Source organism: Anguilla anguilla, chromosome 10 (genome assembly GCF_013347855.1).
Source record: "Anguilla anguilla isolate fAngAng1 chromosome 10, fAngAng1.pri, whole genome shotgun sequence".
Lineage (NCBI taxonomy): Eukaryota > Metazoa > Chordata > Actinopteri > Anguilliformes > Anguillidae > Anguilla > Anguilla anguilla.
In genome coordinates this window covers 1,285,646-1,296,097 of record NC_049210.1, presented here as the reverse complement: position 1 = coordinate 1,296,097, position 10,452 = coordinate 1,285,646, and the positions used below count along the sequence as shown (strand labels likewise).

General features: G+C 46.0%; 1 protein-coding gene across 2 annotated transcripts; it reads left to right on the top strand.

The window, feature by feature from the left end:
* The first annotated feature begins 237 nt into the window (after positions 1–237).
* LOC118237550 (B-cell CLL/lymphoma 7 protein family member A-like) lies at positions 238–9,943 on the top strand. Of its 2 annotated transcripts, none has more exons than XM_035436403.1 (6): positions 238–458; positions 2,591–2,672; positions 2,830–2,926; positions 3,553–3,729; positions 6,380–6,486; positions 7,039–9,943. In XM_035436403.1, exons 1-6 carry the CDS (start codon positions 367–369, stop codon positions 7,111–7,113), a joined length of 630 nt encoding a protein of 209 aa, XP_035292294.1. In that variant the 5' UTR covers positions 238–366; the 3' UTR covers positions 7,114–9,943. The 2 variants fall into 2 exon arrangements, with proteins under 2 accessions (XP_035292294.1, XP_035292295.1); XM_035436404.1 differs by lacking the exon at positions 238–458 and adding an exon at positions 483–601.
* The last annotated feature ends 509 nt before the right edge of the window (positions 9,944–10,452 follow it).

Here is a 10,452-nt window from a genome sequence, read left to right as displayed (position 1 = left end):
ACGTTACTGTTTGTAAACAAATCTTAAATAAAACTACAACAAATGTCAACATTTTCAAGAAGCTGTTCTTTTTAATTCGCATCATCTTGTTTAGAGTTGAGCAGGCGGCGTTTACGCGAGAGAAGTTTTTAGACAAAGTTTCAGCACTTACACAATACAACTTCGAAGGCTTTGTTCTCCCGTCTGTACGGCATTATAGTTGAGTGTATAACAAAGCGCGAGCTGTGCTTTCGACGTGCAGCTGTGTGCTCTCTCTGCTCAGTAGTTGGCGCAGGCGCGCTCCGTCCTCTCCGTGCTCTACATTGAGTGTTTGCATTGTGTCTGAACTGCCGGCGAGCTTTAAAAAATATTTTACCAACAGCAGCAATGTCGGGCAGGTCGGTCCGCGCGGAGACCCGGAGCAGAGCGAAAGATGACATCAAGCGGGTTATGGCAGCTATCGAGAAAGTACGGAAATGGTATGTAAGTTGGGAAAAAACCTTATTCGTTATCTAAGCCCAGCTTGTGGGGGAGGAGAGAGAAGGAGAGAACGAGAAGAAAGAATGAAACGAAAGAAGGGTCATCTTGAATTGAATTTGGTCGGATTCTTCACTTGGATCAGGTGTGCCGCCGCGTTCTCGCGCCCTGTAGCGCCGGTGTGTATACAAACCGAAGGTTTCGGCGAATTTTTAATGGATTTTTTCCCATTAACATTTAATGTGGGTTGAACCCAGAAGCCATTTCGTTGCAGTCACATGAAGGGTTTGCCGTTTTCTGCCTGGTGTAATGCCGGGTAGAGAGAGCTTTGTACAGCGGAAAGTGTTTCAGGACGCGAGCAGGGCACGAATCATAACAATAATCTCCTGTTTGTAACTATATGACGACGGCGCTCGAGAGCAGGAATAGTTTTATTCGGTCTCGGGGTTTTAAATTTAGCGCTTAGAGTCGCTCTTTAGTCCAAATAGAAATCGCGTGCGGTGGGGGCTGGGGACGAGCGCAGTGCGTGGCCGAGCACACAATATGACTCAGTCCTAGGAATATAACGTTAAATTGTTATTTTTCTTGCTTAATTTAACGACCGCACTTAATTGAACATTTCCTGAAAGAATCATTAGAATTAAGTTGTAAGTGTTGCCGTTAAATAATAAAACCGTATTTTGAAATGGAGACAGATCAGGGCATAAGGCGTTGAATGTACTCTGCCTGCTTGCATTTTTAATCATTCTGCAGAACTGCAAACTTTAACATTTAATTACATTTGAATTAATTTTATTTCTGAATGTTGAGGAAATTTATTTTTAAGCAAGTTTAACTGATTACAAAAAAATATATTTTTTATTGTTATGAACTTTATATAAAACCAACAGAAATTATATACATAACGTTTAAAGTCATTAATTTTAAAATGGGCAATAATTAATTTTGTTTTCATTGCATTTTTATTTATTTATTTAAAAATGTTTTTAGAAGTGTTTTCCATGAATGAAATTGAATGTACTTTAAACCACATTAATTTTGTCACTTGTGTGGATGTGTTTTGCGTTTTATAAACTGCATAAGTGAACAGAACTGAAATGATGGTAAATAATGGTAAATGAACATAACTGAAATGGTGAATGAACAGAACTGAAATGGTGGTAAATGAACAGAACTGAAATGGTGGTAAGTGAACAGAACTGAAATGATGGTAAATGATGGTAAATGAACAGAGCTGAAATAGTGGTAAATAAACAGAACTGAAATGATGGTAAATGAACAGAACTGAAATGATGGTAAATAATGGTAAATGAACAGAACTGAAATGATGGTAAATGATGGTAAATGAACAGAACTGAAATGATGGTAAATGAACAGAACTGAAATGGTGGTAAATGAACAGAACTGAAATGGTGGTAAATGAACAGAACTGAAATGGTAAGTTCTGTGCGCTGAAGTGCACTGGGAGCAGCGTATCCCATTAAAGCATCGCCCGGAGGCGTGGCTGCTGACAGCCGTCCCCCCCCGAGCGCTCCGCTGCCCCCGGGGCCAGCTTTGCCATGGGTACCACGCTGTGCCATCCCTCAAAAACCCACCCAGGAGCCCCTTTGATCCACATCGACAGAACTGGCACGGTGCCCGACGGCTCGCGATTGCCCTGCAGTAGCTTCCGTGTCTAGACTGCTCGGCTGGGCATGCCAGGTGCTCTCTTTATCCCCCTCTAAGGGGGAGCTGACATGTGGCTGCCTTTGATAGGGGTTTTGAAAAGGCCTTCATCAGTGCTCCATTGACGGGAGTGATGGATCTTGTTTTGCTGCGTTGGGTTTATGGAGAAGCATATGGAGTACAGCTGAGCTCTTTTTAAAAAATTTTTTTTAAAGAGGGTTATTCCTGTTTCTTAGACGGATGTATACATGCAGCTTTAATGATAAATTTTGCAGGGTTCCCACGGGTTCTCGAAAACCCTTGAGGGTGCTTGACACCGGAAATGAGGACTGCGAAAAAATGTTTGGATTTTTTCACGAGCGCTTTGAGTTCGTTTTAAATTCAGTTCCTTGGTTTGTGTCAGAGGTGAAAGGGCGCGGATGGGAAAGCGTCTCCTGACCTGACGCTTGTGCGCCGCGTCTTTCTGCAGGGAGAAGAAATGGGTGACCGTCGGCGACACGTCCCTACGGATCTACAAGTGGGTCCCGGTGACCGAGCCCAAGTCAGACGACGTGAGTTCGCCCGGCTAACTCTGCCGTAAAGCGTAAAGAAACGCCGCAAAGCGAGGGCGGGCTGGCGTAGCGCTGGCGTTTCCGGTTTGGGCGAGCCGTGTGCGCGCTCACAGCTGGTGACGGTGTGCGTGTTTCTCTCTTTCCCGCTCTCTTGCAGAAGAGCAAAAACAAGAAGAAGGGCAAGGATGACAAGTGCGGCTCGGAGGTCACGACCCCGGAGAACAGCTCCTCCCCCGGAATGATGGACATGCAGGGTAGGGAACGGCAGTCTACGGTCTCTAACAGCCTAAACCTTCCAGTGTTCTACAGCCCCTCCCATTGGACGGCTCCTTATAAAATCCCTCCGGCTACCCAATCACAGTCCCTCGGTGAATAGTTTGTCTGGAGGTGAACTCGGGGGGTTGTACCAGCTGTCTCGCCTGTCTCTCTCCTGCTCTGAGGCAGGGCTGTGTGTTTCGTGTTGTGTATTATGGTACATGTTGTACACTGTACCTTGTTCACTGTGTGGTTTAATACTCTCGTGTTGTTGAGGCCCTCTTTGTCAAGTTGACACTATAAATAAGAATAGGTTCTCAGGCGACCTTACCCACTAAATTTAAAAGTTGAATTAAAAAATAGAATAGAAGTCCTGGAGGGGGAAAAGTGATGTTTAACGTGGTCAGGGAATAATTTTTTTCCCCCTAAATTTGTTGGATTGGGGAATATTAGTTTTATTTATGTATTGGTTTTCAGTGTCACTCTGGAACATTTCCACTGCGAAACGCCGTGACAACCGGTTTGTAAATACCACAGCGGGAGGGAGTGAAAGGCGAAATGGTTGGGCAGCTTGTTTTGGGTCCCGGTCCCTTCACACGGCGCTCTGTGTTTCTGCCCCTCTCAGATGACAACAGTAACCAGAGCTCCATCGCGGACTCCTCCCCCGTCAAGCAGGAGACCAGTAACAGCGGAAGCCCCGCCCCCGAGACCACAGGCACCTCCCACAGCGACAGCAACGAGGCGAAGAGCGACCAGAGCCAGTCCCCGGGCAAAGACCTGCCCGCCCCCGACAGCAAGCCCGGTCAGTGTGCCCGCGCGGCACTGCCAGCCCCCGCGGGCACCGGGGGGGTTATTTAAGAAGAGCGCACGCGACAGGGGCCCGGAACATCGTTTCACTCAGCATTCCGCTCCGTTCGGATGAATATGAGCAATAGAATCATTTCTAGAGTAGTCCAGTGAAACCTGTTAGGAGTCTGCGGGACTTACGTTTGCTCAGAGGTTCAAATTAATTTAAAGCGCACGGCATTCAGAATCTTACTTTGTCATAATCCAGAAATGGGGTTTTCAATGTTCGTTTCCATTTTATCGCACATAAATGCAAAGATCCTAATCTATATGCACCCGCGTTTATCCAAATGTCTGCTTATATTGATTTCCTGAAAATATACCGTACTTCATGTCCAGAAGTGCAGTTTTTGGAAGGGGGGGGGAGGGGGCTCTGATCAGTGTGGATTTAACAGAGAATACGAAAACAACATGGTTTTGGGGATTCTATAAAGAAAGGAAAATAATTAATCCATTCATCAGAATTATCTTTTTAATCTACGTATCGCTCAAAATATATACTTTCATTCAAAAAGAATGAGTATTCCACTACCACTTATGCTAAAATAACAGCAGCAGTTTGATTGGCACTGTATTCCTGCCTAACCATAAAGTTAACCGTTGGTTTTTTTAAAACCTCATTAAATATTTGTGCGAAGGCATCCCCCCCCCCCCCCCCCCCCCCAGTAATTGCCCGGTTTAACGAAGCTAATTAGCCGTTTCCATGGCGCTCGTTTAAAACGAGCCGGCTGCAGATTTCTCTGTGGCAGCCGAACCGCGTGTGTATTTTTAGGGCGACGCCATGACAACGCAGAGTGACACGCGAAGCCTTCGTCCGTGACGCGGATTCCGCTCGCGCAGCCCGATTCTGCGCCGAGGCGGTTCGGGGTGGAGCGTCTGGCTCGAGGGAGCCCTGCCGGGTCTGCGCGACTGCGCGTGCGTCTCCTAGGCGACCCGCCGAGCCGAAGCGCTCGTCATCGGTGCAGCGATGCGGCCAGCGATTGGCCGTAAAGCGCTGACGTGCCAGCGCTGCACTGTCAGGGAGGGTTTCGGTTGCTGGGATTGTCCCCTGCTCATCGGACCACAGAGACTCCGCTGCTCAGTGAGGCGTGAGCAGTCTGCCTGCGTCAGGCCTGCCCAACCCTGCTCCTGGAGATCTACCATCCTGTAGGCTTTCACTCCAACCCTAACAAAGCACACCTCACTCAACAGCTAGAGATCTTACCATCCTGTAGGCTTTCACTCTGACCCTAACAAAGCACACCTCACTCAACAGCTAGAGATCTTACCATCCTGTAGGCTTTCACTCTGACCCTAACAAAGCACACCTCACTCAACAGCTAGAGATCTTGCCATCCTGTAGGCTTTCACTCCGACCCTAACAAAGCACACCTCACTCAACAGCTAGAGATCTTACCATCCTGTCAGTTTTCTCACCAGCCCTAACAAAGGACATCTCATTCAACATCAGATGTTGTTGCTGAGCTGCTCATTAGTAAAATCACGTGTGCCAAATTAGGGTTGAGGTGAAACCCAGCAGGACTGTGGATCCCCAGGGACAGGGTTGGGCAGCCCTGTGGTAGCCTGTGTTACCCTGTGCACTAGGGGCAGTAGCTGCATGTGGAAAATCAGGGATACGGCGTTGTTTAGAAGTCATTCCCTTCTTACTTTCTGATTGGCTAATCTCAGGCTCATGGCCCTACTGTTGGCCAATCCAGATGCAGTCGGTGGGCTGCACAGTAATTGTTTACAAGCAGCATTACTGTCCAGCACATGCTTTATTTCTGGAATTCTGGGGTAGATTTGGTTCAGCAAAGATGGCAGGACTGAGAATATCCGCTCTTTTATAGGTGAGGGACATCCGTACAGTTTTTTTTTAAGCAGAATATCCCTCCGAGTCTGTCTCCTGAATTTGTAATATTGATATCTGCAGTGTTCATAGCTACATATGCACCACTAGATGGCGTAAAATGAGTTCACTTTGTGTTGCCAGCGTGGTATGAATTAAATTGCACATTCTGGACAGAATCATTCGCCACAATGACGGAAAAGGAAATATTAAGTGGCAAGTGTTTTCTCAAAAATGAGGTTTTTCTTATATCAGTAATAAAGCTCCTCAACACAAAGTGTTCTGAAATTTGCGGGTCAGGTTACACGAATGACCGCATTAAAGATCGTTCCATAATTAGAAGCCCAGTGCGCACTGTGCTTTTCTGCCGAGGCTAACCTTTAAATTGTAAATGGAGGACAAGACGGACTGAGAGGGGGAAAAAACATCAGTACACAGAAATGGTGATTTATCAAAGAAAATATGCAGCCATATCAGATTTTCTGTATATTTGAACTTCAGTAAATCTGTTCGGTAAATGAAAGGGACATCCTACAAATGCCGTTCTGTACAGCAAAGCATTCTGGGCTTTTTATTTTTAAAGAACTCTTCAAAGGGATTTCATAATTTTTTTCCTCAACATTCTAAGCCAGTGTTCTACGACTCCCATCGTTTTCAGTTACCGAGCAGTCATTGTTACATCAGCATTAGAATGTTCAGTTCAGAGCGTTCCAGTCGGATACTGTTGTGACCTCACAAGGGTTAGAGGGTTAAAGTAACGCTCCCGTTTTATCTGCAGGCAAGAGCCACGCCCCCTCGGAGCCCTCGGCGCCCAGCCCCGCCAAAAAAGACTCCAAGCCCTCGGGGGAGAAGGAGCCCCCCTCAGACGCTGCCAAACCCACTCAGGTTCGTCCCGTTCCTCTCAGTCCCCCCCAGGGACGTTTCGCACCGCCCTGTCCCAGCAGACACTGCAGGGAGAGCCCTGATCGTGTGGCTAGGGGGGCAGAGTGCGTTTACGTCTCGGACAGACACGTCGCAGGTAGTGCAGAGGCAGGAGAAGTGGAACGGTCTTGGAAAAATAAAGGCCGTCATTACCTTCAGGCATTTTGCAAACGCTCTTATCCAGAGCAACTTGCACACCATCCATTTACAACAGCTGGATATTTACTCAAGCACGTCAGGTTAAGTACCTTAGTCCCACCTGGGAATCAAACCTGAAACCTTGGATCTTTAAAGCCTAGTTTCTGGACCATTATGTGATGCTGCCACCCTACTGTTCTCGCAGTGTGGAAGAACCGAACCCTGAACGTTCAGCACAGCTCAGCTAAAGTCATCACTGCCAGTGCTGTTCAGCTCTCAGAATAATGTCCCTTGCTCTGTGGGAACACTATGTGCTACAGGAGTGAATAAGCACTGGTGTAACCACAGCCACTGTTTCTGTCCTCTTCTCTCAAGCAGGAATCAGAAGATGGGGCCCCTCCCACGAAGAAGGGGAAATTGGAGTCTTCCTCGCATAACTCAGAGGAGAGTTAAGCGTCCTGCCCGACCGTCTCTCTCTTCCCCCCCCCCCCCCCCCCCCTTTACCAGCCCCATTCACACCTCCGTCCTCATCGGTTCCACTTCCTCAACGATGGAAGGGCGGTGTCACTGAATCACACACACACACCCCCCACATATCTTACTCCCATTGGTCCAGGACTGCTCTGCCCCCCACGCCCCAGCCCCTTAAGTCTAAGCTCCACCTCTTCTCTTGTTCCGGCCAATCGAGAGTGAGAATTGGAGAGGGAGAGGGCGAATCACTACAGCACTGGTTAAGCTAGTATAACACAGAGCTCAGTCTGTGGAACGGCCTGGAATAGATGGTGCCCTCAACCGCTGATCCTGGAACACTGAAGCCAACCCCCCCCCCCCCCCCAAACGTTTTTTTGTTTTTGTGCAGAATGCTGAAACTGTTCCAGGATCAGCGGTTGGGGCGCCACCGTCTATTTGCGGTTTCAGACGCGGCCGCCTGCAAGCCGCCATTCTCCTCTCGAACCCTCCCCTCCTCGTTCTGTCCGTCAGGGAGCTCCTGGTCCCGGGATTGGCTGCCGCGCTGGAGGGTCACGCACTGTTCCCTCCTCTCGCCTCGCTCACGGTTGGGTTCTGCTGCTGTAATATCATTTACTTATTTTTTTATTTTATCGTTGTTTTTGTTCATATAATTTCCAGAACATTTATTTAACACGGACAACAACAACTACATGTTTAATTAACGGTACAGGTCACTTAGAGATTTTTTTCCTCTTTGTTATTATTTTTTTAAATATCTATTGTTGTGAAGACCAGCCTGTAGCATAGGTCCTGCTTGGTCACGTGCCTTGTGTTCTCAAAAAGATAATCTTGTGTTCTTTGTTTGATTTTTCATGTTTTTTTATTTTATTTTTTATTTTCTTTTCAAAAGTGCCCATTCTTTTTTTACGTTTTATTTGTGAACGATCTTTGAGAAAGTACACATGAACCCCAGAAATATCAGTTTCATGAGAATATTTACAATTTAACTGTTTGAATATTTGAAAAATGGGAATGATTGAAAAGCTAGCTGAAATTGCCACAACCCGCACTCAGCGACAGACGGCTAGACATTCATATCTCTTAATTTTTTTAAAATATTAATTTAGTGGGTATGAAAATGATCTTTATGGGGGACTGAGCATTACGGTTCCCAGGTAAAATGGGCTGTGCCAGAACACAGGATGCCGCGCGGTACCTTCTGTTCCGTCAGGCAGGCCTTCAGCCAAATGCACAATAGAACAACAGTGTCATTTCAAACACGCTCCTGTAGCCGGAACAAAATGGCCTCCACTGACCTACGGCAGATTTGGGTTCTTTTTTTTGTTTGAATATAAAAAGCCGTGCAAGCCGCTATTTAGCCAAGCGCTGGGTGTTTACTTTGACAGTTGTTTTTTTTTTTTTTTTTTTTTTCCAGTTGGTTTTGTTTAAATATCATATGTATATTTGGATTCAGAGTAGATATCTTTCTTTACTTAGACTCCGTGTAGGGAATGTTCTGCTCTCGTTGCATATTTTCTAGATTAAGAACACACCCACACGTATATACACTTGAGGTGGCATCTGTGTTAGTGAAATTAGCAGCATGGTAGACCTTAGGAAAGGCATTGTCTAATGTTTGGCCCGCATCTTTCCGATGAGAGGGTTATTGTAATTGACTGCTGTGCTGAAGATTGGTGCGTTGGTACCCTCAAGCTCCTCAAGAGTCTACATTGGGTTCCTCACTGCAACACAGCAGAACCCAGTCTCAGTTGTCGTGGTGGTTCTCCAGACGGAACCCAGTTCAGCCGCTGGGGTCCCGCCGCTTTCACAGTCCAGGGTTCCTTCGCTCTGAGTTTTGGTTGGACTTGCGTCCCCCTCCGCCCCGCGGGAGTTTAGTTTAGTGAGAGCCGTCGCTCGGGGCCACAAATCGGACAGAACCGCAGATTTGCACATACGTGACATTCGAAAGGGTCGTTTGGAAAACACAATTGCTTCCCAACACATTTCTGATCTCCCAATCTGGGGAAAACACTCATGTTGCCCCTGGTGTTTATTTTATTTTATTTTTTGGCAACTTTTGGGAAGTGCATATCTAGCAATCCCACAGTTTAACCTCAGGTGTCTAGAGTTGGGATCATGAGATCAGTGACAACTTTGTCCAAAATCTCCCTCTCTCGATAAATTTATTTTTTTTTGTTTCGTTTTATACAGACGCCAGGGTGCTTCAGTGAACTTGATAACCAACAGAAATGTCAGATTGTGTGCAAGTCTAGAGCCAGGGGTCTGGGGCGTAGCTGCAGGGACTGGTGTCAGAAAGATTTTCCTCATTAGATGAGTCTCTGTGGGAATCTCAGATATTACTTTAATTTTCTGTTGGGGGGGGGGGGGGGGGGGGAAGAAAAAATGGAACTGTTCAAAACTCCTCTTTGCTTGGATGGGTTGGCTAAGGTGACTGCAAAATACCTCATTTATAGTCCAGCAGTGCTGGCACTTACACACTATGTACTGACTTGGATATCATGCAATTCTCTGCCTGAAAAAAAATCACACACCTATATATGAGATGTTTCCATTTTCCATTTCACCAGTGCCACACTGAACTATCACCATCAGTCGATCAAACACAATTTGGACCTATAGAAAAATGTCTATAAAAAGCCCAATATATAGTATATATTTTTGGGACCATATTTTTTTTTTTCTTTACAGGCTTCAGTAGTATTGTCTTGTTCAGCAGTATGGTCTGTTTATACTTATTTATTCCATTGGTAGTGACTGGTTTTATCATGTAAAATGAATTTGTTTTATTAATAAAAAGTCACAAAAGACTTGACTTTTGAGCCTCTGAATTTAGTTCATGGTAGTACTGAAAATGCTGCATTTTTTGAACACCTTTTTATTTGAAATGCATGTATTTAACATTATGCACAATACAACTTGCATTAAGTATTGTTTTCATTTTATTTGCTTTTGACACAAACTGAAATGAAATGGCAATATTGGAAGCTGTATAGATGCCATTTTCAAGTTTTTTGAATTACAAACTGTTTAAGTAAGTTATTAAATGGACAGGATGTGGTGGGGCATAAGTGAAGAGTTTTATTCTATTTTAATGGACATTTGGATGTTTGAAAGAGGGGTTGTCCAGTGTCCACAGTCCTGTGTGGTGTCTGTTAGGGTTGCTGAGGGAGGAGAGGGGCTCCTCCCTCCCCCCTGTCCCTCCCCTTCCCCCTCCCCCAAACACACAGCATTCTTACGTGGTTACTGTGATATTTTGCATGCCTGCACCGGGTTAATGTTGCTGCAGCGTTGGAGGAGCGCTGTGAGAAGGTTCTGTGGCCG